The 27933-nt window shown below is 38.4% G+C and overlaps 3 protein-coding genes across 3 annotated transcripts; 1 reads left to right on the forward strand and 2 right to left on the reverse strand.

The window, feature by feature from the left end:
• Positions 1-130: 130 nt before the first annotated feature.
• On the reverse strand, positions 131-9737 carry LOC132113755 (uncharacterized). Its single transcript, XM_059521728.1, has 4 exons — positions 9111-9737; positions 4985-5153; positions 4061-4261; positions 131-2794 (listed from the first exon to the last, which is right to left on the reverse strand). Exons 1-4 carry the CDS (start codon positions 9339-9341, stop codon positions 450-452), a joined length of 2946 nt encoding a protein of 981 aa, XP_059377711.1. The 5' UTR covers positions 9342-9737; the 3' UTR covers positions 131-449.
• A 3563-nt stretch (positions 9738-13300) lies between these two features.
• Positions 13301-15059, forward strand: LOC132114241 (microtubule-associated proteins 1A/1B light chain 3C-like). The gene is made up of 4 exons (XM_059522348.1): positions 13301-13497; positions 13730-13785; positions 13866-13972; positions 14238-15059. Exons 1-4 carry the CDS (start codon positions 13440-13442, stop codon positions 14395-14397), a joined length of 381 nt encoding a protein of 126 aa, XP_059378331.1. The 5' UTR covers positions 13301-13439; the 3' UTR covers positions 14398-15059.
• Positions 15060-16404: 1345 nt separating this feature from the next.
• On the reverse strand, positions 16405-27137 carry LOC132113759 (EH domain-containing protein 1-like). Its single transcript, XM_059521734.1, has 5 exons — positions 26462-27137; positions 23792-23889; positions 18436-18848; positions 17691-17855; positions 16405-17584 (listed from the first exon to the last, which is right to left on the reverse strand). The coding sequence occupies exons 1-5, from the start codon at positions 26857-26859 to the stop codon at positions 17057-17059; spliced, it is 1602 nt and encodes a 533-aa protein (XP_059377717.1). The 5' UTR covers positions 26860-27137; the 3' UTR covers positions 16405-17056.
• Between the last annotated feature and the right edge of the window lie 796 nt (positions 27138-27933).

Consider the following 27933-nt stretch of genomic DNA (forward strand, 5'->3'; position numbering starts at 1 on the left):
GATTATGGTAAGTCTATGACAGCAGATTTTAGTAGTTTTTGAGATCTCATGTAATCCTACTGTACCAAAAAACACTTCACTCAGCAGGAGGAATATATTCCTTCATTGCCAAGCAAATCAATAAGGATCATTTTAAATTTGAAACACTTTTATTGATTGCTGAAACATGAAGTCTTTAACAATCATTTCAAATTCTGTTTTTTTTTTCATCAAAGTCCTGAGCGTTAAGTTCAACAACATATTTTTTTATTTGGTCAGCATATACTTTAGTGCTTTTTTTTTTTTAAGCATAATATGTTCATAGTAAAAACAACACCAGAACCACTATGACCATAAGGAATGCACATAGACACGGCATGGCATGCAGAAGCACCTAAACAAGCAGAAAGAGAAAATTGTAAGTTTGGAAAAGTTGGCAGCTTGGTTTCTCCCTTTTTGAATTGTTCATACTAATCTTTTTTTTTCGACTTGTGATTTTTATTGAAACTAAGGGACCTCATAGAGCCAAACATTTTCCTTCCAAGGTCACGGAACGATCTGGAACGGGTGAGAGGAGCTGATGGGGGAGGCGAGAGCGATGGGGACGAAAGAGGAGAAAGAGAGTGACTGCTTCCCTCCAGGCTCTGGGAGCGAGAGAGATGGAAAAGACTGGCAGTTGAAGAATGATGTTTCTCCTCCTTTCTCACAAGATTGCGAGCACGTTCAGAGCCCCGTTCTGCACGGCTGATCTCAAATGAGGAACGCCACTGATTGCTTTCCCATTTCTGAGAATATGGCTCAAGTATTCCCTGAGACTCGCTTCGAAATAATGCCCTCCTGGACAACCGGAGGCTAGAACTCCGACTGTCCCAACTCGTACCTTTCTTTTTCGAGTTGTTCACTCTTTGATCTTGCCTACTGGATGATGTTTCTTTCAACGAGGTGTGCTTCCATCCAAATCCTCCAGCTCTCTCATCTCTCTCATCGTAGTCCTCCTCTCGTCCCCAAAATCGTGTTTCGAACCCCTTCCAAAACTTTCCACCCTTTTTAGGTGTTTGAGTGCTCATTTCATCCTCCCATCCAGTGCCATAGTCTCTGCCTGAATAGCTACTAACCGTGGATGCTCGAATAAGTTCTCTTGAGGCATGTTTACCCTGGTAGAGCCTTTCTCCATCACCACCCCTCCTCCACCCTCTATCTTGAGGCCTCCACCCAGCCCCTGCGTTCTGCCTGAGGGAACCTCCACGAGGCCGAATGGGACCCTCCAGTGGGGAACTACATGGGTGAAAGCGTGGAAGAGAGCACTGAGATGGGGAGTCACGCCGAAATACTGAAAGCTGAGCAGGAGTGAAGGGTGAATTTGAAAGTAGCCGAGGAGGCGAGTGGACTCTGGTGTGGGAGGAGCCTGGAGAGGAGGCAGAGTCTGATTGATTATGTGGAAAATGCAGAATGGGAGAAGAAAGAGTGGGCGTGGGACCAGAATTGTCAGAATGAGGGCTATCTGACTGTGATGTCAGTGACGAATGACAATCCGAGTGTGAGACTTGTAGGCGATGCTGTTGAGATATGTAATCCTGTCCAGTGCCTGCACCTGCCCAGGTGGATGATGGTGGTGTTAGATTAGTTCGATCTAATCCAAATGGGTGCTGAAATGATGACTGGGAGGAGTGCTGTATAGGAATGTTACTTGGAGAAGCAGATCCAACACCTCTTTCTCTTACACTCCTAAAACAATCAGCATCCAACTCCACCCCCTCTTCCATCAAGCCAAGAACTACAGATCTTGGGAGGCCAGATACATGAGAGATTTCACATACAACTGCAGAGTCCTCGTTAAGTTTGGGAGGGCTGTTTAAAGCTTTGGTTGGAGGACAACCCTCTGCCTCTTCCCTAGAGACTCCACTCCAGTCTAGTGACTTGGAGAATCCCATTTGCCCAAAGTTTTTTCCAGTTATCTCCAGAGACCCTCGATTGTTCACAGAGGAAGGGCAGGTGGAGATCCTTGGTCTCCTGCTCCAGTTTGGAGTGCTGGTGATGGTAGACGTCGAAGAGGAAGGGGAAGCAGTTGGAGTGACTATACCGGTGGAGAGATGCCCACACGATCCTGATACCTCATCTTTCACATTTTTACCATCAAAACTCAAAGTCTTGTTCAGATTTGGATTCAGGTTCAAATTAAGATTTAAGTGGAAGCTGATGTTGAAGTCCTCCCCTGTCACTGAGGGTAAGTTTCCAAGGTTGATAGAATTTCTACTTGTGCGTTTACCAATACTGCTGAGGCTAACTCTCGCTGAATTGCCCAGGATAGACTTACAAGGAGTAATACTTCCTCCAGACATGCTGGAGGAGGAAGCACTTCTTAGGTGAAGTCCCTCAAAACCAGCACCTGGAATGTTTATTTGGGCTCCACGACTGGAAGTTTCAGCAGCCACCCTGCAGTGATGCTGATGGACTAATCTGTTGATGTATTGCTCCAGCTGAGTAAAGGAAGGAGAAGCTGGGAGTTGGCCCTTCACAAGAGGTTGCTCAAGCCCTGGCTCCACAGGCTGCTCGCTCTCTGGACTGGGGGAGAGGCGTGTGGGGGAAGGTTCCTGGCAGTTGGTGAACAGAGGGCTCTGTAGGGCCACAGCATGAAGTGGACTAGGATAAGGGTACACGTCTTTTGTCTTCCGAGAAACTAGGACAGAGCAAAATCTAGGGTCCAGCTGAAGCTGTGGACTGGAGTTGGAAGAGGGTAAAAGAGTGCCTGGGTGAATGCCTCCCAAATTGGAACAAAGGTCTGTCAGGAACATGAGGCTCTTGAACTCAAGGTCCCCTGTTCATAAATAACAACAAAAACTTTGTAATGTTATTTACATTCTTCTTAGTTAGTACACAATAAATTATGTAATGATTTTAATTAGAAAAAAAGCATAAAATCAAAATCACAAAATTATTACAAAATGTATTATTTTCTTTAATAATACTTTTTTAAAGGGGTCATTTGATGTTGCTAAAAAAGAAAAGAAATTGTGTAATAAAATATGTTTATGCGGTTTAAGGTTAAAAAAAAACATTTTCCACATACTGTACATAATTGTTTCTCCTACTATGCTTTCTGAAATGTCTATTTTTACAAAGCTCATCCTTCTGAAAAGAGAGGTGTGCTCTGATTGGCCAGCTATTCAGTGCATTGTGATTGGCTGAGTACCATGTGATGGAAATGTTATGCCCCTTACCATACTGTGATGACGTGTCCCAGTGTAACGAGACAAAACAAATAAAACCTATTCTAAACGAGGCATTTGCAGCATAATTACTAGGATAGCATAAATAATAGGACATAATTACTGATTATTAAGAATTATACCTTCTTTATATACATTTTGTTGCATTGCGCCTCTTAAACATAAAACCATTTCTGCATTTGTGATCGGAGAAACAACAAACAAGTGCTACTCTACACTGACCAAAACTCTCGTCTGAATCGCATCATATGAGCCCTTTAAAGGGTTAGTACCAAAATGTATTTTCGATGCTTCAACAAATTCTAACTGACCCTCTGATGTCACATGGACTACTTTGATGATGTTTTTCTTACCTTTCTGGAGCTCTCGGAATAAAACTAAAATATCTTAAATATTAAATGTTCTGAAGATGAACGGAGGTCTTACGGGTTTGGAATGACATGAGGGTGAGTCATTAATGACATAATTTTCATTTTGGGTGAACCCTTTAAAACATTGCATAAATATTATGGGAATATTTATTTTGCATTAAAATTTAAAAAAAATGTTTTTTTGGACATTCCCAACTAAATTATTATTACCGGTATTGTAAATAATAATTATGCATATGGACATTTTACTTTTATTTGTACTTTGTTTTTCATTCCTAATATTAGCCAAACAGGGATTGTCATTAAATGCTCATTACTATTTTACAGGATTTTTAAAGTATGATTTATTATTTAATTAATAAAAAAAATGCAAATGTACAAAGAAATACTACCATCATGTAGAATTACTTCTAACTATTTTTGTTTGTATAAATGGGCAAAGTTTTTTATTTTTTATATTTTTTTTAAGATCACAAGTCATACCAGTAGAAAAGGGCCTTCTTTCTTGTTTTTCCACTGTGCCCCCAGGACACTCCGTACTTTGAGATTCAGCCTCGCTCCAGTGAGTGGCACTATGATCGAGTGAGCGAGGCCTACAACTGACTTTCACTGACCCCCCAGGAGCCTCGCTGGATACGGAGTAACAAGAGTCTGACAGAGAACTCCCACTGACCGAGTAAAAACCTGTGGACAAGAGAATGACAGATTGTTAAGGGGAGCAGTGCTTCAGGGGTGACACATGATATAAAAGATGGGAGTGCCATAAAAAGCTAGGGTTAATGTTTGCCAAAGTAAAAAGAACTGCCAAAAACATAAAACCTAGGTGTCATGTGAAGTTGAAATGTCAAGACTGAATCATTTGTTTCAAACAGAGCCTCAAGCCATCCAAACTGTGAGTCATGCACTTGTGTGAAATGTATTACTATTTTTATGCAGGGCTCATTCCTCGGGGAGGGCTTAAAGGATAAATATCTTTTGATTTAGATATTTCACATAGTTTCAATGACTGAGGAACCTCTACATAGTTTATCCAAAAAGGTTCAATCTTGTCATTTGGGTGTCTTTAATTTTCCCAAGTCAGCATTCATGTGTCAGATTACTCATATTTTATACCAGTTTTGACCAACACTACTGAATAACACACAATACCAAGAATAACCAACTGTGACTAAATAATTATATAATGCTCCATGTGCCAAATACTAAAAAAGGGAAACAAACAATACTGTGGAACAATGATTAATCACACAATTCGTACTTTGTGAATCAAAAGAGCTTTAGAGATGCACCTCGATGCAACATATTTCATTGCCCTTTGCTACAGACTGAAGTATTCACACAGACATTCTGAACTACTTTTTACAAAGCATCAAAGGTTTATTATTAAGGTATTTTGAGTATAAGCACCTGAGCTGGGTCTAGAGTCGCAGTCAAGCGGTGTGGTGCTAGGGAAGTCTGGAGTGGGAGAGGACAGCAGATCAGATGGGATGTCCCAGGACAGTGTAGACCAGCGTGAGCTTATCCCCTCTCCTGCAGTGCCAAGGCAAGACAGATCAGGGTTTGCAGGGGACAGACTCTGAAACAGATGGAGGAAGACCTCGTTCACACCTGGTATTAACATATGATCATGATGCATGTGAATGCATTGCATTTGTAGCTCAACACTAATCCATCACGATGCATCTTAGGCAGCAGCTAAGGACCGCCTACCCAGCTGTCAATTGATTTTTAAGAAACATTCTAGAAGAAAATAACCATCCGACTGAAAAATCTGGAATATGCAGACATGAACTGATATCAACATGCCACATGTGCCAAACAAACAAATGTTAAGTTAAAGGGATTCTCCACCCAAAAAGAAAAACTCTTAAGTGGGTTCATGAGTGTTGTGAAGCACTACATCATATGGTTTATAGTTTAAAACTTTTAAAATATTGGTATTTTTCTCACACACCAATCGTTTCGCTTCGGAAAACATTGATTCATCAGTTGGTTTTACATGGATTACTGACATTTTCACTTTGTGTGGTTTTAGAAGTGTTAGCTTTGATGGAACCCTGAAAAAAGAATGTCACATACATTTGGGACGACAAGGGTGAGTAAAAAATATTTTTATTTTGGGGATTTTATTTAATTTAATATGCTCACTCAGCTAAAATAAGCATTCCCATCAAAACAATGTCCATAATTAAAATGAGATTTAATTTTGTGCTTTTGGTGCTCCATCAACATGCAATAGCACATTTACGTAGCGAGTGTATGTGGTCCTGAATTCAGAGATCTTCTCGAAATACGATCACAGCTGGTTACTGGAGGTGCATTTGAAACGCATGTTAAAACCTAATATAAACAGCAATTTGTCTCAGCTGACCACTTGTGATCAGATCACCAGAGACTGATGTTAAAACCAGTATAGAAGTCAAGTATCTGTGATGTATATATTTACACACCTGTAAGGGGAAGCCACATCATTAGCCAGTGACTTTATGATGTCTAAGCTTGCTTTTCTGAGAGGATTTTAAAGGACTAATAAACTGAGATCCTTCAAGGGAATGCTTTGTTTAAAGTTCAGAAGTTTTGAATCTCTTATCTATGTGAAGTGTTTACTGGGGTTAGTTGTTTGTGATCCCCAACCTCCCCCAATTGTAAGGAATCTCCCTTTGCAGCACTTCTGAGGAATCCCATCAAACCAAGAGACTATTGTGCATATCCTGTTAAGTCCGATCAACCTTCTGTCAGACTTTTACAGACAAAGCAGGTGATGCATTGGCGAAATGAAAAAAGTCGGGGGAGGGCTGTTAATAAGCAGAGAGCGGAGAAAGGCAGAAGATGAAACAAAGGAGAGAGGGAGAAAAGACGGGGGTATAATGGGTATTGAAAGAGACTTTGACCAGGCTTATCTCTGCTTCAGCAGTTTACCCACAATTCCTGTATCGGACTCTAAAAATATATATGGAACAAAAAACATTCAGATTAAAGAGTGAGCAGGACATAAAGGAGAAGAACTCAAGAAATAGCACATAAAGAGACTAGATACTAAAGAGTTTTGAAGAAAAGTATAGAGCACAGGGGATGGGTTGCCTAGTGAGACGAACAGCATGAAGGAGGCATCTCTTATGTGAGAACCCAACCACCACCACTCCTGGATTTAACTGCCTCCCCCACTTCACTTCAGAGAACTGTCTCTTCCTGCCCTCTCTCTCCTTCTCTTTCTCACTCTCCTTCTCCTCTCCTCGCCCACACATCCGATTTAGCAGCAATACTTTAACTCTGTCTTTGCTGGTGGAATATGAACTTGCATTGCCACTTCCACATGCATTTGACAAAAAAACACTTCTGTGTTACTAGAGTGACAATACGTCTGGTCGGGATTTCTGAATTAGCTTTGTTTTCGTGATGACGCTCTCTCTACAGTCCTCATACATTCGATGTATATTTGCATTGCTTTGACCATTCTCTGTAGATTCCACCTTCTCGGACGTCACAGTTGGTCGATTATGTGCAATGCCTGCATGCTACTGGTCAAACTACTTTTCAGTCATTACCTTCAGCAAATATAAAAAGCCAACACCTGGACATTTTAGGCAGTTTAGAAATCCCAGCCAGGACATGTCGAGGACTTCGGTTTCATTTTTAGTGCATAAAGATGTATAATTTGCTTCTAAAGTCCAGATTTGTTCATATGCACCCATGAATACATCTAGATAGAATCTGCATTAACCTGGTACACAGTAAAAAAACAATTTTTCATTTAACCGGGAAGGGAATTGGAAGTAGCATTTGGTCAATGGGGAAACCTGATATGGGTCTCATGCAGGATGCACTTGGCCATTTTACAGCTACCGATCAATTCATAAAGGAGTGCTCTGGCACATGGAAACTACATTATATGAGGCTAATGATCCAAATGGACATAAAATAATGGTGAATATCCAGTCTGGCCATTGGTTCCATCGAGGGAGGAATTACTCATTCAATTCCCTCACTGACACAGGAAACCGCTTAATGTTGTATTTTAATAACAAGGTGAGTCTTGAGGGAGGCAGCAGGAAGACAGCTTTTCAGCCACTGAATCAGAGCAATCAACCCTTTGACTGAAAAACATATCATATATTGTAACAGTCTAATAAATCAACGTCAGTAAAATGAAAGACTATACGCATATTAGCTATGAAATCAGATGCTGCATTCAGCCACTGCACAGAAGTCCATCGTAGTGAGAGTTGCTGTGCATGGCACCCCCCCGTTCTCAATCTTTCTGTCCATTTCCCTCCATCCTCTCTCTCCCTTAGTGGGTAGCAGGGGAGAGGTGATATCGGTGATGCAGACAACAGAAACATTACTCCATGTGGTGTTTATGCAAATGGAAGCCGTGTAGGTGGAGAGGCAACAACATTGCCCGATGATGATTAAGACTTTTGTCTCATGATACATATTGCTGTTTCTCATGCACACATTTTGCTGGACTGAATGGCTACTTGTAAGTGTCCTTTAAAAGCCTTTTGAAATTGCGAAAACAATTTTTAATGCCATGAAAGAAACGTTCTAATTACATCACTTTGTTCTAGGAGATCCAAGGTATTTATATAAATGCCCTATAATAAATTAAGGACATGAGATATCAATTATGAGCTACTTGCCACTATTAAAAACATTTCATATTTGTGGCTTCACCTGAGTTCACTTGCACACTGTCCATTTTATAAAAACACACAATGGTGCTTCTATTTGTCAGCTCTCACATACACTTCCCCCCGATCTCTCATTACACAAGCACACTGCTCCTGTTATCAGTCCTCCATACCTGCTCAAGAGCCCTGCCACAGCAAACTTACTTGTCTGTGCAACATACAGAAAGTATGTGTCGATTAATAAGGAATTGATAGCCACAACTGCAAAAATGTTGAATTACTATCAAATATTCTAAATATAAAACATTTTATTCTGTCTGCTTCTATAAGACTGAGGAATAAGAGTAATATTTTAGTAAATTGGTTATGTCCATTTTTTTATGTAAATTGTTCACATGTTGTCCAATGATTCAACTTACCCCAAACATGAAGCAATTACTTTTTTCTTCTAAGTAATATTTCAGTTTTCTAGTAGATTCTTTCTCATTTCACTTGATAGCATCATTTTTAATATATAATTGGACATATTTAGATGTTCTTTTCCTTGCACAGGGGCCAACTTAAAAACGACACAGCTTACCCCCTTCCCCCTATATATTCTTCATGAGACAGAATAGAAGTTATTTTGTATTGGCTCAATCAACATGCATTGCATGCAGTCGCCCAAAATAGCTGTGCACTCCAACTCAACCTTAAAAAGCTTTAGAAAAAGATGAGTACAATTGTGAAATGTAAACACGGCAGCGTCCTGTCTCGGTCATGCAACCTGAGCTCCACTGGATGCCACTGTCACCGAAACGTTTAGCAGGTGCCACCAGCAGGGTTCCACCTCCATGAGGAGATCAAAGTTAAAATTACAAGGAACATTGTGTTCCTGTGGAATTTCCCACGTCCCCACTGACCTGTTGCCTGCGGGAGGTTGCTGCACCATCCTCGGCGGTGTTCTCCGGTCCTTCCCCCTGGTAAGCGGGTGCTCCATTCATGTCCAGTACCGCATCCACCATCTCCAGTTGTCGTCCTCTGAGAAGATCCAGCTCCATTATACCGGCCAGAGTGGCTTTCAGTCGCTCTCCAATACGAACCCGCTCGCTCCCTGACCATAGCGAATTCACGCAACCGCGGCGTCCGACCATTGTGCGCGCAAAATCGGTTTCGAGGCAAACACTGTGGTCGCCGGTGAACGGAGAGGATCACTACTCGCCGCTAACCTGAGCACCGGCTATGCAGCATGAGCGCTGTGCGACATGAGCAACACCGGGGCAGACGCTTAAAATTCAGAGTCCGTAACAACGTATCACGAAAATGCAGTGCGGTGGCGACTCAACTTTCACACGGAGTCACATGTAACAAAGGCAGACTTTTAAGGTCTTAATTTTACACCCCAGAGAAATCCTTTTCCACCTAACCATTTTGAGATGCCTCAACCATCACGTCAGCTATCATTCGGGATGATGATGATGATGAAGATGATGTGGATTGAATCATATGCAACAGTCTTGCACACAGCGCATCGCAGTGAAGAAAAAGAGTATGAATGGGGAGGAGTCAGACGCGAAAGCTCGCTGCTGATTGGCCGGGGAAGTTTTCGACCAGCTTTTTTTAAGACGCGGAATGTGTGTATCTGCTATTTGTTACGATGAACTGACTGACTTGTTGCCTAATATTTAATACAAACTTGAACTGTGTTTAGATCAAATTAACAAAACAGATTTTATTTATTCACCCCAGTGACTCGAATCTATTTGAATCTTTGAATTCGTTCACTAGAAACATTCTTTCGAACACGGAGGCAAGCAATGAGTCAGTTCATGGAATGATTCGTTCACCTAAAACATTCACGAACCGCTACTAAGAGAAATATTGGATTATTGAATTGAATTGAATTAATCTTTATTTCGAACAATTCATAAAATTATAATAAAAAATAAAAAAATGACAGCAATTCATAAGAAATATCCATATAAATAAACAAACATGAATAGCATAATAATATAATAATCAACCTGTTCGAAAAGGGATAAGCCCTATCAAGACCTACCCCAGTAACTACCCAAACCAATTCACAATCTAACAAGAAAAATCAACATAACATTTTAAATAATACAACAAAAAAATACTAAATTAAAATAATGCGTTATCTTAATATTAAGATGAAGAAAAAAGCATATACAAAAACCATTATCAAACATTCTTTCCCACCATAATGAATTATCATTCACCCTCTCCATTTCTATACTAATCAAGCATAAAACTTTTGTACCTTTTTCTAGATTGCAACATATTAACACTTTCAGCTATACGCAAATAAAGAAAAAATGATGACCCAGATTGTGATTTAAAAGAGTATGCAGTTATTTTAATGACGTGTAATACCCTACTTTGTGTACTTTTCCAAAAGATCAAATATCCACTTGGTTTTGTTGGTTTCAAATAGCAGGTTCCAGTATCGGCTGCTATGCGACGAGAACTTCCACTGCAGACACAAACGACAAAGACTGCTTCTAACCAGCAGGTGACAGTATCTGGCTGTCTAACCTGCGCCTGTACAAACAAGATCTCCATCAGTAATCATTTAATCGCCTGTCATTCTGACACGAGGGGAGGAAGACAGTCAAATATAGGTTGGATGTTCCATATATGTCAGTCCATGTTGGATAGCTATAGATTTTAGTTTATACTGAAACCAAATCACAAATGAAAACATCAAATTAAAATAAATAGATAATATAAGACCCATTTTTACAAGATACATTGAATAATGTATGTAAAATCAATTTGTTAATTATAAAACAGTTATTGTGATTCATTTGTCTCTGAAAGAGTAATCTTAAGTTTGAACGAAATATATGAAACTGGCCTATAGCACAATATTTTCTGCATATCAGTTCTTTTTCCCTAAAATAAAACTATCTTGACTATTCATAAGCAAACTTCCTGCTGTAAGCATAAAACTAAATGTGAAACCTCAAACTCTGGCAGTTCTCTTCCACTGCAGTTTTTTATCCTTTTTTCCCAAATGTACTTTCTGTTTTTAAAATACTAATAATTTACATAATATATTTTTCATGCATTGCACTGATGTGAACACCTTTAGATCTCAAATTAATAGCCTAACTTTTTAACCTGTTTTGAAATGTCAAGGTTTAGCGCAGTTTAACTTTTAAATAGTTAAGTTTAAACACTTTGAACACACTTTTACCCCTCAGTGATTCAACAAATATATAGGCTACTGGTGAGCCAGTGAGATGTAAAATGTTTAAAAAGTTTCGTTTAAAGTAATAGCCTATGTCAGACCCTATTTTGGCTTTGTTATTATTTCATATAATGTCCATCAGGCACATAATGTTCACTGTTTATTTTGCATCTCTTTGACCTCACTGAGAGTGGGGTTAAAGGGCTAGTTCACCCAGATAGCAAATTTATGTAATTAATAACTTACTCTGATGTTGTTTCAAACCCGTAAGACCTCCGTTTATCTTTGGAACACCGTTTAAGATATTTTAGATTTAGTCCGAGAGCTCTCAGTCCCTCCATTGAAGCTGTGTGAACGGTATACTGTCCATGTCCAGAAAGGTAAGAAAAACAACATCAAAGTAGTCCATGTGACATCAGAGGGTCAGTTAGAATTTTTTGAAGCATCGAAAATACATTTTGGTCCAAAAATAGCAAAAACGACGACTTTATTCAGCATTGTCTTCTCTTCCGTGTCTGTTGTGAGAGAGAGTTCAAAACAAAGCAGTCTGGATATCCGGTTCGCGAACGAATCATTCAGTTCACCAAATCGAACTGAATCGTTTTAAACGGTTCGCATCTCTAATACGCATTAATCCACAAATGACTTAAGCTGTTAACTTTTTTTTATGTGGCTGACACTCCCTCTGAGTTCAAACAAACCAATATCCCGGAGTAATGCATGCACTCAAACAGTAAACTGACTGAACTGCTGTGAAGAGAGAACTGAAGATGAACACCGAGCCGAGCCAGATAACGAACAATAGACTGACTCGTTTACGAGTGAAGAACCGATTCCATCGGTTTTCGGATCACCAGTAGTTCTTTCGGACAGTTCGATTCAATAAACTGGTTGAAGAAAACGGTTCACCGGTTCTTTTGCGCTCAACGTATAATGGCGTCATTTGCGATGATTGCCCTTGATTCAAGCCTTCGGTTTACCCGCGCTCATAACACTAGCACAGAATCAGTTCAGAATCAATCACCAAAAGATTCAGTTCGGTTCAGACGCCCTGTGTGTTGGTCTGCTTCACGCTGAATCACACATGTATCATCAGCTCCTCGGTTCACAAATCGGACGCGTCTGACAGAAACGGTTCTTGACTCGTGAATGAGTCAATGTTTTGTTCGTTATCTGGCTCGGCTCGGTGTTCATCTTCAGTTCTCTCTTCACAGCACAAGGGATAGTTCACCCAAAAATGCACATTCTGTCATCATTTACTCACCCTTGTGTCGGTCCAAAACTAACCAAGTTACCTCCTCTTTGGAAAATAAAATATTTTACTGTATAGTGTTTGTATGTTATTTTCTTGTAACCTTTTACATTGGATGTCTGTACATGATTCATGAATATAGTTGTGAGTTTTGTTTTAAAGTCTTGTTTTAACTTTTGACTACAATTCTGTGATTTCATCTCTTTTTCAGTACAAAGAATGCTTTCAAAACGTTCGACACCCTGAGGCAGAAACGGTCTTCTTGAATATGCAGCACATGCTTGTGTTTGTCCCGTTAGTTGAGTTTAGGGAGCGCCGTTTCTCACGTCTGTCACGTCTGTTGTTCACTGCAGTGTTACACAAACGGATGATTCGTAATTAAGCTGTCATGGCCCTCTTTAAAAAAAGGAGTTGAACTTCAAATGACCAGTGTCTGTGAATGTTCTGCTCATTTACAGCGACCGTTCATTATTGATCGAGCGCGAAGACGGGAGTGGCTCTGAAAAGGTTTTGAAGAGCTTATGTAACAGTTAATATCCTAATATCATCGCTAGGTCTTTAATTAGCGCAAGTACTTCTCATTTTTTCACACCTCAGACTGTCCTCCCCCTACACACACACACACACACACACACACACACACACACACACAGTCAGACCAGTATAAAGGCCGAGCCCCGAGGCATTTGAGACGACCTCCACCCGTGGGTTCTTCGTCAGCCCAGGCACAGCCTCCTCGTACCTCAGCATCGTGCAAGTCTCCAGCCTCGATAAACTCCAGCCAGAATGCCTCCCTACGAGAAATCCATGGAGATGATGCCTTTCAAGCAAAGGAAGTGCCTGGGTAGGTCATGACATCAACATAAAACTCACCGACTCATCTATTTTGTCCCTTGATTTAGATTGTTGGAGAAATATTTAATTCTATTTTATTTTTAAAGTAAAATAAATGCTATATATAAAGCTCTTCAGAATATCTGAGAAAAATGCAACAACAGGAAAAGATTTCTACACTTTTTTTTATATTTAAGTAAAGCAATTTTCTATTTTTTTTTTTATTGTTGTTCCAATTGCAGCAACAAGAAAAGATGAAGTCTGCACTATTCGGTCTAAGTTCCCCAACAAATTACCGGTAAGATACCTTTTTCAAATATGAAATAAAAAATGAAACAACAGCTTTTTTCACTACTGAAATTCTGTTTTGTATTTTAGGTAATCGTGGAGCGATATCTTCGAGAGAAAAAGCTTTCCCTACTGGACAAAACCAAATTTCTTGTCCCACATGAGCTGACATTAGGGCAGTTCCTCAGTCTGCTCAGGTGTGGACCCTCTCTCTTTCTAAATTATATGATGCCGTTTTAGCTGAATGTGTCAGATTTTGCAGCTCAAAAGACAATGAGTCATTACTTGTTTTCTCGAGTCCGTGTGAATGTGTGTTGTATGAACAGTGAATCAGACCTGTGCTGCTGTGGCACGTTGCTTCAATCACAGGATAAATTTATGAGGCACCGCCTGAAGTTTCAGGAACATTCAAGCCATTATTTTCAGTAATGCTAATATCCTGTCTCGCTCTTTCTTTTTCAGAAGTAAGATAGAGCTAGAGGCATCTCAAGCTCTGTACCTACTGATCTCAGGAAAGAATGTGTCCTGTTTGTCAGCCAGCATGGGAGAAGTTTACTCACAGTTCAGAGACCCTGATGGCTTCCTCTACATAACCTATGCATCCCAGGACATGTTCGGATGAAAAGACCCTTGAAAAATGAGCGTTACATATAGATCATGTCACATACCTCCAGACTGATGCCTCTCTGAGATCATGTATTACTGCTTAATGAAGACTCTCACTGTGCATTACACCTAAAATCACACAGAACACCAGCACGTGGCCGAGAGGACTCTTCTGGCCTCATTTCTTAGTAGTTTAAATTTCTTTGAGGCTAATGTTAAAGCATAATCAGAATCTTTGAAAGAGGTTACAACTGAGCCGTCTAATATGAAGAACAGTAAAGTGATGTCACTTGCACTACTTCTCAAGCCTCTCAGTCATGAGGATCCAACACAACAAAGAAAGTCCTGTTCCTGAAAGGACCTGGGATGTCCTGTCACAATGAGACAGGGTTTGTTCGATGCTGGTTTTCTTTCCTTGTTCTTTCTGTGACTGTGCATCTGTTCCTAAAACAAATACAGACGAGTTGGACAAAAAAAAAAAAAAAAACTATTTAAGCGCCTACTGGAATGTAAATGACTGCAAGAGTCATGTTGTACTCCGCTTCAAATGCAGTTAATAAATCAGTTTAGATCTTTTAACTAAATGTCTAGTTTTATTTGATTCCATATATTCTGTTAATGTGGTTTATTCTGTTCAACGGGGAACTAAGATTAACATGGTGAGTCGTGACATACACTAGGGGGGTGGGAATCTAATTTTTTTATTTGGTTAAGCTTAAAATAAACAAAATGTCCGGTAAGTGATCATTTAAGTACTCATAAACATGCTCAGAGCAGTGAAGCAATTCTCTGCTAGAAATGTGAGTCATTGCTTTTTAGTCGCACATCTCTTCTAATGTTGCATCGCCCTTTTACACATGGCTGTTATTAACCAGCATCTCTAATAGAATGGTTTAGGTTACTGTGTTAGTAAGCAGGAGGTGCTAAACAGGTCAGGTCTAACAAATTATATGGCATTATATCAATTGCATGTTAGCGTCTCTCACAATGCAATAAGGCTCTCTTACTTTATCCCTATATAGCAAAGGCATTTAATTTAAGATAAGGGTCGAGTTGATGGTGGTAATTTTAAACCCTTCACATCTGCATTCTTACTGTCACTTAGGACATTACTGGGAACTTTTGCACCTTCCTGCAAAGTGTGTTGTGAAAACAGAATGCATTAACTGAGAAATGGCAATGAGAAAGTTCAAACAGAGGTGAACTGAGGTTATAGGGCAGAATGCATGCTTCGTAGTGTTATTAAAATGCACATATCACTGCCAAAAGAAAGTAGTATGTATATATATTAAGTACGGTTCAAAAGTTTGTCAAATTACATTTATTCCTGTGATGGCAAAACTGAAATTTCAGCAGCCATTACTCCAGTGTCACAGCATCCTTTAGAAATCATTCTAATTTGCTGTCTCTTTGTCTACTTGAAAGTTTTTAAGAACAGTTTACTTAAAATATTTGTAGTGACAATGCAAGTCTTTACTGTCACTCTGGTCGCTCACTAAAATCATTCATTTCCTCAAAGAAATTTTACTGACCCCAAACTTGAGACATCTTGAGATGCATTTTAAGTAAACAGTGGAACCAATAGGTGACCTTTTTCCTTTCAGCCAAAAAAAAAAAAAAAGTGTTGCAAGAGGGTTTACATTACACCAAACTAAGATAGTAAGCCATCTGTATAAGAAGCAAAAATCAGTGATCAAGTCCCAATAGCTGCCAAAGGAAACACGACTCTGCCTCAAACCTCAACATGCCTCAACATAACTTGATAAAAAGAGAGAAATATGATGCTGTCATTGCATTACTGTCATTCCAAGAGGACCTTAGATTTTCCGCTCAAACTCAATAACTCTGTCGATGCAAGTACATAGTTTTCCCTCAACACTCATGAAAACAGATGACAGATAAATGTACATGACATCTTTCACAAAAGTCAATGGTGGTGTTTGTTTCCAAAGGTTTCACTACACACTGCATTTTGTAAAATGTTTCTAAATGCAGAAAACTCAAGCAGTCTTTGAAGCACAGCTTACAAATAAACTCTTTTATTGGTTCTATGTATGTAATTGTTGCATTCAAATGAAGGTGAGCATTTCAGATCACAAAATCCCAAAGGAAAGTAAAGATACAGTCTCAAAATTTCTGAATACATATATTGATATATAGTTTAGAGATTTTAAATCAAAAGAACAAAAATTAAGTATATAAAAAAAGAAAATATAAAATAGGGAAAAGAATAAGTTAAAGAAGTTTTGCCAAAAAAAACAACAACAGCAATCATTTTGGAGTTATATATACCATATATGTAGTATTTTCACATTTTTAAAATTCAACTCTTTCAATCTTTGCCTGCTGCTTTACAACCTCAATTAAATGCCCATTAAACAGTACCATAGAAGTTTGGCAATCAATTTAATTCTTTCTGTGCTCATAGTGGTTTCTCCATTTCCAAGCCATATTAAAACAAAAAGCAGAAGAAAGAAAAAGTCTCTCACTGGCACATGAGTTCCTGGTTTGTCTTCTCAGTCCTATCATTCTTAGCCAAGCATTTCTGATTAAGACAATCAATTTCCTGAAAACTGGTTAGTCAACTGAATGGTCAAAACAAGCTGGAAGAGTGGCTTGGGCACTTTGGAATGTAGCTGAGAGCCACTGAAATCCAACCAACTCACACCGGCTATTCAGTTCTGCTCCTGCCGTTTGGAAGGTGGCACAAGATGAGCAGGCAGTTTGGCCGGAAGCTCGTGCCCCTCAAGCTTTACCTTAATCAGATGATTCGCAAGCGCAAACTCTTCATCATCCAGATAGCCATCTTTGTCAACATCTGCTAAAGTCCAAATCTTTCCAAGCACTGTGTTTGGCAGCTTGGACTTCATCATCTCCTTCTTAGCCGTGGCACCAGATACCTTCCCATTAATTGGTGAGAGCGTGTAGAATATTTCGTCATAGGATGGCTTATCATGGCCCACGATCCATTCCAGCTCATCAATGCCTTCACCGGCACCTTCTCCATATCCATGCCCAAATGGCCCATTCATGGTTCCCTCAAACGCACCACCCTTCACTGACTGGTTGGTCATGGCAGCCTCCTCCTTACGGACCAGCGTCATGAGCTTAGCGATGTCTTTACCTAGCATGTCTTCCACTGCCTCTAGCAATTTTGGTTTAAAGGCGGGAAATTTGTTGAAGTCCTGAAGAGCTAGCAACTCCTGCAAAAAAAAAAAAAAAAAAAAAATCGGTTGTTTTGTGATTTTATTTTTAAAGAAAAGATCTTTATAAAACTAATTCATTGGATAAAAATTCATAGCTTCATACCTGCATTTTCTTTAAATGAGGAAAGTCTCCTGGTGAAATGTTGTGCTCTTTCTGAATCTTTTCATATATAGTGCCCAAGTTGTTAATAAGCTCTTTCTTCTTCGAGTCTTTGCCAAAAACACTTGGCATCTCTTTCTTCAGAGAACTGATAATGTAAGCTTGTACCTAAAAGGAAAGAATTCGATGCACTTTAAATACAAATTGCATTTGTCTCATCAGTTTAGTGTGTCAGAGCTATACTTTTCACAAGTATTAGGTTATTCCATATAACTATGGTTATTCCATAGTTCACACTTACTGAGGTTTAAGGTTCACACAAATATACAGATAAAAGGCATTTTCATGAACCAACACACTGAACTTCAACCCTCACAATCAAGTGGGGGAAAAATTAAATAACTGTTTCCTATTTGATATATTTTAAAATGCAAGTAATTAAATATAAGTCACTCCAGTCATCAGTGTCACGCGATCCTTCAGAATTCATTCTAATATGCTAACTTTGCTCAAGGAACATACATTGTTATTATCAATGTTGAAAACAGTTGTGCTGCTTAATCATTCTGTGGAAAGTGTGACATTTTTAAGTATAAATAAATAAACTTAAAAATAATATTATAAATGCCTTTTCTATCATTTTTGATCAATTGAATGCATCCTTGCTGAATAAAAGCATTTATTCTATTATTTTACTGATACTAAGATTTTGAATGCTAGTGTAAATGTGCAAAAATGTCAGTTTCACCTTAGCGAGTCGTGCTCTTTTGATCAGATCATTGAGTTTCCGCAGAGCTGCATTTTGGGGAAGACTTTGAATATCCCGGAAGAGGTCCTGCTCCTCTGCTTCAAACAGCTTCCTGTTATCTGCGATCAGAAGTGGCTGAGACCAAAATGAGCCGATATACACTCGTACCACCTCAGGGGTGTTGATGATCTTCCCCAGGGACCACATGAGGGCACCATACACCCTCATCAGCTGCTGGGTGTTGATCTGGTCGGCTTTGTTCAGAACCACACGCATCTTGTCCTCATGGTTTTTCAGGGCCTTGATCACCTCTGAGAACTCATCAGAAATGTCCAACTTGTGGGCGTCGAAGAGCAAGATGATTCTGTCCACTCGTTCTGCAAACCACTCAAGAACTGCAGCAAAGTCATAGCCTGCATTTGAGAGAAGTTAGAAAGATGCAAGATGCTTTATTATTTGAAAAGGAGGTTAGGGATAATGGATTTGATTAGTGACAGTATCATCTGATCTCAGTGAATTCACATAACTGTATACAGCAACTATAAAGCCATGTATTCAGAGAGAAAGAGATCTGCTCATTGTGAAATCGCAAGTGTAGAGAAACTGAAAGGCACCCATCATCATTGTGGACCCATTTCATTTCAGTAGAGAACCTGTGGCAGTACTGCCAAGGTAATAATAAACAAAGAAAAAAAATATATTTTAGGTAAAGAATGAGTGATTCTTTAACCTACAAAATCATGATGTAAATTGTGGTTTTTGGACATTTATGAATAACTATAAGCAGAAAGAAAAAACAACCAATAACAACAACTTGAGTGTAAACTCCAGAGATTTGGATCAAAGGAACTATTAAACAAAATCAGCAATAAGACCGTCAGAAGTATAAAAATACACATGATATGAATATGAGATTTATAAAAAACACTGTACTTTTTTAATTTAAATCAAGAAAATTTAAATCAATTAAATGATTATATTTATTCTAAACTATTATATTTAATTCTAATACTTAAAATTAATAAAAATGTTCCAAAGAAAAAGAAGACAAACACTATTTTAACCTACAATGATTGTAACATAAATTGATGTTTTTGAAAGCAGCATTTAAATTGCCCAGGAAGACATTTATGGGAAAACTACAAACATACAGAAAAAAAAAACAAAAAAACATGAGGCTTACATAAATAAATAAATAAAATGATAAATTAACAATCAATTAATGTTTATATTCATTTTTAATTATTATATGTTTTTGATGTAGTTCTAACATTTTAAATTAATAAACATTTACAAAAAGAAAAATTATTTTTGAAATATGCATTGAAAATCTACACAACCCCTTCGTTTGAACAGAAATGATACTCCTGACCCAGGAAAATGTTTATAAAATTCAGGAAGATAAACTGAAAATCCTCACAATCAATAAATCAATTTTTAAAAAAAATGTAGTGGTCAATGAGAGACGCTTCTGGGAAAACTGCTAACATTTTCTGAGAAAAATCTCCCATGACCCTGTACCACACAGGAACTTTTAGTTCCACATTTTAAACTAGATGCCAGCTCATGGCACCATTTCCAGCAATTCGCCGTAAACACACCTTCCCACATGGATGAACTCCTGTGGCAATAGTAGATGCAAGCGGCACAATGACATCATAACAGTAGCCTGGAGCAACACATGGAGCAAAAAGACCGTTTGAGCTGCAGTCAGACAGAAATGCTCAAATGGCCTTTCATGCTTAATCCCATATAGCCACAGCTGCGAGACAGTCTGCTGTGTCTCTGCTGGGACGAGTGGTGAGGAAGCCTCAGGGTCTGTAGCATGACTGCTGTGTGTCTTTGGTAAGCAGGGCTCCTTGATCTCAGTATCTGGTTACTGGCACAATGCTCCCCGGAAAGGACAAAAGCGTCACATGACATCTTCAGACATATTCTGTAACAATGCCACATTTCTATTTCTTAACAGTTGTCTCTTTGTGATCTGTATCTACAGTTGAAGTCTGCAGTGAGTTGACATTCGGGCCAACTCAGCATTTCCTTCTACTTCTTCCTGTTGAGAAGTAGAATGGAGTTCAAGCATATTATAAGATAGTCAGGGCAGTAGCTGGGGTTAGCGGGCCACAGTGCAGGTTGTACTAGTGGGCCTTGTGTATGAAATTGTTTAACTTGTATGTTCGTTCTATTTATTTATTTGTGCTATTACACAAGTTTGTAGGTGTCCAGGTACAGAACCCAAATAATAAAATGTAAAATAGCACTGCATAGTCTTCACTGTAAAAAATTAAATATACAGTCATACCAAAGTTTATTCAGACACCTTCAACATTTTTCACATTATCACAGTTTATTTGCTATAGTTTAGATTATGGTAATAAAATATGACGAAAACTCAAGAGTTAAACTTAAAATAATCTTGATAATGTCAGATAACTTTAATAGAAAGGTATGTAATGGACTACAATCAACCAAAAATTCTGACAACTGTATGACAATATTTATTCAATAGTTGTTGACTAATTACCAAGCAATGCTTCATTTTGTTCAGTCTGTAGTGTAAAAAGGTTGCATTAGCAATTAAAGAAAAAAACACTTATGCAAAACATCGTCAGGTCAAAGTGTCTGAATAATTTTTGGTCCCAAATTGTTTATACATTTAACTGGCAGTCCACTGTATGAAGAATTTTTGGGTATAATATGTCACAGCTTACTTTATTTAGCTATACTCACTTACATAAATTAACTATAGTGTCCTGCACCCGCTAGTAAAATAAATATAACAAATTATATCTGGTGTCTGATAAATTTTTGGTTTGACTGTGGATTAATTCTGTTCCACTGTTTTATTTCTTTAATTCCACTGTTTACTTTCACTTAAGACATAACCAACAGTTTTTTTGTGCCCTGTGCTGAATTGGGCTCTTTCACATCTTTATCTGTTTGCATGTTTAAACTGCGATTTGTATTTGTTCGTTCAGGTGCAGGAGGATGCAAAGGAGAGCTCAGTTCGGTGTTGCGGTCAGTGAGACGCAGCTCCCTTCGTGCTCACTGAACACGACGAGTAAGTACTCAGTTGAGTTTTTCCACATCATGTGTTTGCATGCTTTAAACTCTTTTGAATGTTTAAATTGGCAAGGCTTAAAAACAAGTACAAGTTATACATTTTCATTGCCCGTCAACTATCCGGAGCGTCTTTTTAGGCTGGCTTCAGCCAGTCGGATGAGATCAGCCGTGGGCCCCTATAATCATCACCACCTTTCACCCCACTAGCGACAGTCCTGCAGATAGTATCAGTGTGGAATAGGGCTAGGAATGACGGTATCATTGCAGCAGAATAAAGTGTCTATTGTTAGAGATTTTGCTATGTTGTGTATTCCCAGTATGAAAACATATCTGCGTAACAGTACTAAAAAGTTATATACACCTTTGAGTGACAAGGAAACATGCATGAATGAGAAAATAAAGAGTGATAGATTCATTAACTTAAGTTTATAAACTTGATAGGAGTTATTAAAGGTTTACTCTGCCAAAAAATGACAATTTTGTCATTAATCAATGTCATTCCAAACCAGTAAATGCATCATTCATATTCGGAACACAATTTAAGATATTTTGGATGAAAAAAGGGAGACTTGAGACGGTCCCATAGACTGCCAAATAAATAACAGTGTCCAGGGAAGTATGAAAAGCATCGTCAGAATAGTCCATCTGCCATCAGTGATTCAACTGTGATGTTATGAAGCGACGAGGGTACTTTTTGTACATGAAGAAAACAAAAAATAATAATAATAGTACGCCATCTGTGTACAGTTCAGATTTGCCAAAAAGGCGCTATGCTGATTTGGAGAGACACATAGGCGAAAATTGTTGAATAAAGTCGTTATTTTTGTTTTAGTGATTAATTGACAAAATTAAGTGATTAATGACAATTTTAATTTTTGGGTGGAATAACCCTTTAAGTGCAATAAGCAGTGAAAAAGAACTCAATCCACTGCTCGTGCTGACTGACACACAGCCAAAGCCCCTCTCTCAGACAGCATGTGATGGAGAAAACAGATCTCTTTCGTGTTTTATTGTGCTTGAATGGTCAAATACGCACACAATTATCTCAAAATGCCCATTGTGTGAGTATTCCCTTAAAGTGTAACTAAACCCCTGCTCAGAGCCTGACTCCTCCCACTGACAATATTTGAAAAATGCTGAAAAGTGGGCAGATCACAGCGGAGATAGAGGGGACGAGCCTAGGGCGGGGCTGAGCGAGTGCGGCGTAATCCTGAGACTCGCAGTGACGGATTGATTGACAGCTGCTGTCAGAGACGCTAAAATGGAGAGTGACTGTAATGACGCAAGTAGCTTTGCAACAGAGCGATCATTTGAAGTAGAGGACTTTTCTCCCCCACTTTTACCTGAAGTGGAGGGTGTCGAGGTGTCTGTTCATATCAATTCCAGCCGCTGGCTCAAACTGCGGTCTTAACTCCTTAAAACTTATAAAGTTTTACTTACTCCTCCACTTATTAAAAATTAGGCCAGATATTTGATTGCTTTTAGATTGGGGATTTATGCACAGTGAACAAACTTGGCTGAGCTGCTCTGATATCCTGTTTTATTTCTGTTACATCTTCATTTCATGAAGTACAGCATAAATTAATACTATTAGTGGAGAAAAGATATTCAGATATTTCCTGTATTATAGCAGATCCACTTAAGACTTGTTATACTTGATTTTCATTGCAAAGAAACAAATAAAGAGTTCACAAAAAAAGAGTCAGACTTCAAAGATTTGCATGGAATGAACTTAAGTATTTCACTAAAACCTACTGACTAATAATTTTCTGTAGAGATTACACAGCATAAACTATGGCCCAATCCGATTTATACCCCTTACCCCTTCCTTTCCCCTATCCCTCTGTTTTGAGCATTTGTGTGAAGGGGTAGAGGGAAGAAAGTCCTTCAAATTGTAATGAATTTTTTCTTTTTGATTTATACTACAATCTTGTTCATATTTACAGTCCTATAATTAATTATGTGAAGGAAATTTACAAAGAAGAGTACTAAAATGCATTAATGATAAAAAGGCAAAGTACTCTGTGTAGAAATGAACGATCAATTAAAAAAAAATGTCAGGATACAAATAAAGTAAATCTCAAAATGATGGATATGAGAATGTATAAGAAAAAAAACAGTTATGAATGTCTTATTAACCATTTAAATTTGCATAGAATTTTATATTATATCATGCATTTTAATTTAATGATTTTCATTTCAAATTTTATCAAATAGAATAATGTTATGATTATAATTATTACAAATAAACAATATGGCAAAAAAAAGCCAGAAAGCACCCAAGGCTGCTGACCTCTGCTGATCCTTTGTTTTTCCCCTGACAAGATCCCTGGAGTATCGATGATGCTGATGCTCTCCAAGACGGGGTTGTTTAACTGAGCACACATAAACCTGCGAGGAGAGGGAGAGGGAGAGAGAGAGAGAGAGAGAGAGAGAGAGAGAGAGAGAGAGGGAGAGAGAGGGAGAGAGAGAGAGAGAGAGAGAGGGAGAGGGAGAGGGAGAGGGAGAGAGAGAGAGAGAGAGAGAGAGAGAGAGAGAGAGAGAGAGAGAGAGAGAGAGAGAGAGAGATTGTCATGCAAGGAAAGCAAGTGTACGAGAGACTGTATCAGGTTTGGTGAGATTTGAAGCCAAAATATTACACCACTCAGTCTCTTCCTCCTCTTTCTTTTCATTGTCTGAAAATACTATAGAGGGCAAAAGTAAAAATATCTGACAAAACTATTTAACAATTTAATTTTTTAAACATATGTGAGGCGAAAATCCACAATTTTATTCTTTTTTTATTTCTTATTCAATTTTTTTCCTTTCTCGTGCAACTACATAAATGTTTCAGTCAGCATGAGATCGGGAATTAAGTTCAAATCTCAAGAATATCAGTCTCATTCTGTAATAACAAGAAATGAACTTCGCTTATACAAAGATGTGGATTGTTTACAGTGATTAACAGTCTTTCTTCCTGTCAGCTTACAGCACAGCCCAAGCGCCTGCTAACACCCATAAGTAAATCTGTGTCACAAGACTGAAGCTTACAGCTAGAGCTCTCTTAATGAAGCACAGAAACCACTGAGTGAAGCGGTTTCCCAAAGATATCAAAAACAACACATACAGGATTAGGACATAGGTATAACTAACTGACTAGCTAAAATATATATATAAATTATTATCTCCAATAGAGAGCTTGTTTAAAGGCTAATCTTTATTGCAGGCCATGACAGGGGACTGAAAAACTGGCTAATAATATATTGAAGAAAACTGACAAAAACCAAAGGAGGCTTCATGATTACATTTCATTGTACTGACTGTTTAACAACACGCTTGTGTAATCTAATAACAAACTTTAAGAAATTAGATTTGGAGACAAAGAACAGTACATGCAACACTATAACAGCTTACCACCCTTTTCCACCAGCCAAAAAAAGTTCCTGGAAGACGCAATATAAATTATCATAAAGTATTATTTAATAATAAATATAAACTGGAATGATAAATTAGGTTACTAAGTATTCCTTTCATAAAGAAATGACAGGCAATCCTATGACAAAATGTGCTGAATAGTCTGCGCTATTTAGACAAATTCCCTCTAATGCAAAACAGAGGAACTTCTAAAATGTACATATGCACGAGTTTCACATTTTGACATATTCAGAGGTCTGAAAATGGAACCAGTTTATCCTGCTTTCATAATCCATAATATCACAATGACCACAGATAACCACACGACCAACACGAAGGGTGGAAAAAAGGGAAATATCTTCAGAATGAAATCCCATTATTATTATTTTGTGGGTTTTATGGTTCTCTGGTTGGGTCTAAATACTCAATTCTACTGCATCAGCCTTGAACTTTTTTTTAAACAAGCATATGGCAGAGTGCTTGTAATCCCAGCCTGCTTCAATCCACTCGAGTGAGACTCAACATCGGACACCACCCAGAAATCTGCTCCAGTTATTTTACAGCGAATGCAGAAGTTGTTCAGACTGCCATCACATAACATCACACATGTCTTGCACGTGCGCTAAAGGTCCAGGTTAGGTGTTGTCTCATGTACTGTAACTGTGTAATGGTAGGTACGTTATTTAAGACAAACAGACTAACAGCTCAAGGCAAACTCCAGCTGAAGAACATGGCCTGTGTGACACCTGTTCTCAGCATATGCCATGATGACTCAATCCAACACACTCGGAAACTGACACACAACTTTCCAGAAACTGAACAATGACTGAGTAATTGTGAGGTCATAATTAAAAACAAATAGGTACTTTACAGTTCCTTTTGTCTAAGTTACTAAAAATACATTAAAATGCAATTAATGTAAAAATTTCTTTTGATGAACATTTTTATATAAAATAATTTTTATTTAAAAAAAAAGAATATTATATTATTATTTAATAGATTATTATTGTTATTTTATTCACCACTATTCAGTTTACCAAAGTCAGTGACAACCAACATCTGCTGCCATGTGACAGGAAAACCATAAAACAGACAGGACAAATTTAGACCCTCATAACTATTTCAAGGTTAATTAATAATTATAAATACAGTATTATATGTTATAAACAAATTGTGTCTGAAAATATCAGCGTTTTAAAGGCAAGTTTTTGTTGAGCTCCAATAGAGCAACACAAAGAAATTATATATAAACATAGTTGTTTTGCTTTATAGTTACACAATTTTAATTTTTAGTCAAGATATTTGTAGAAAATCTATTTAAGTTTGTTTTGCTTTAGTAAATCAACAAATGCAAAAATGTCAAAAATTTGGCACGAGTGTTTTAAACTAGGTCATCTCAGTCCGCAAATGCAGTTTTCTAAAGGTCAATGAAGTGACACGTACTTGAGCGTAATTTCCTGCTTCACAAAGAGAGTTTGAGCCAAAACACACCTGACACTCCCTATAAAGTCACATAAATGAGCTTTTCATCAATGGTCCCTTTATGTTACATGATAAATGGGCGTATTACCTATTGAGGAAAGCGTTTCCAAAGGCGTTGAGTTTTCTGAAAGGCTTTTTCGGGTCCACGACCAGCGCATTGCCAGGTATCACGCCCTCCTGTTCGCCGTGCATAACCGCGATGAAGGAGTCCGTCGTGGGCTCGGGGCCTATCCTCATCCCGGGAAAATCCTGCTCCATCAAGTGCCTAATGAAGGTGGTCTTCCCGGTCGAGTACTGTCCCACCAGCAGCACCATGGGCTTGTTGTCAAAGTCAGCATCTTCTAAAGCCGGTGAATGGAAGTCGTGGAAGTGATAGGTGTCCTCCAAAGGGAAGAGTTTGGTGCGGTAGAGGCGCTTCAGTCCCTCCGACACGTTTTGGAAAAGTTCTGGGTCTTTCTTCCCTTCTCTGTTAGACCAACTGAACATGATGGTCGATAAACGGCGATTCTAATTCGAAATGATTCGACTTCTGCTTTCAAATGTTCGCCACAAACCCAGACTACAACCTCCCGTCGAAAGTTTGTCTGTCCCACCCCTGTGTGCGTTACAGCAGCACCTCTACGAGACCTGACGCAGTACTTCCTCCTGACAAACCTCCTGAAGCTGTAATGCAGTCAGAGATAGTTGCAACACTCCCCTGTGACTGTGCGTCGTTTAGATGAATTCTATTCTATGCGGTTCTCAACTTTACTTTGCGGTTTGCATCAGGTTTGCATGCGGAAACTTGATACTTCATAATAAAAGCCTCGGTGCAAACACAAACATTATAATTTATTTATGTTGGATTTCCAAAAAGATTGATATGAGAGAGGTAGCATTGGACCATGCATTATAAAAATATTGAAATTAAATGATATGGAAGATAAAGACAAAACCATTAAACACCAAAACGATGTGGCTACGTGGCTCTTATTTCTAAATGTATTTAATTTAAATGTATTTACATTTTTCAAGGTAAAACATAGTTCACTTTAAGGAACATACATACATTTTTTTTAAAAGTATTCAGATGCATTAGATACATTATAATACACAGCTATATGCGCAGGATAAAAAGGCATCCTTTAGAGAGGGTAGGCACAGCACTTCCGGCTTCCGGTACATGTGGCTCTCTGAAGGTAACAGCTCCTCCACTGGCACTTCAATACATTTCCACATGGAGTGGCTGTTACACCCAGTGAGCACCAAGAGTAGCTCTTAACACTTCCTGTGCTTGTCCAATGTCCAACCAATTTTATCCTGTTAAAGATAAGAGATTCATGGTTAGAAGAAAAAACAACATAAACAATAAAACAACATCCTGCTTGTCACAGCTACAAATAGTCGTATGATTTGAAAGGACAGAGAAAATCTGCAGGTTTTGAATGTGATGTTACTACTGCTATTTATTTGCACTGTTCGACCCTTCATTAGCTGATCTCTTACTTATAAAAAGTCAAGGACTTTGACATATTGAACTTTACCCAAATTACACCTTGACTATTGAAAGTTATAAAGTCA

The sequence above is a fragment of the Carassius carassius genome, chromosome 33 (assembly GCF_963082965.1).
Source record: "Carassius carassius chromosome 33, fCarCar2.1, whole genome shotgun sequence".
NCBI lineage: Eukaryota > Metazoa > Chordata > Actinopteri > Cypriniformes > Cyprinidae > Carassius > Carassius carassius.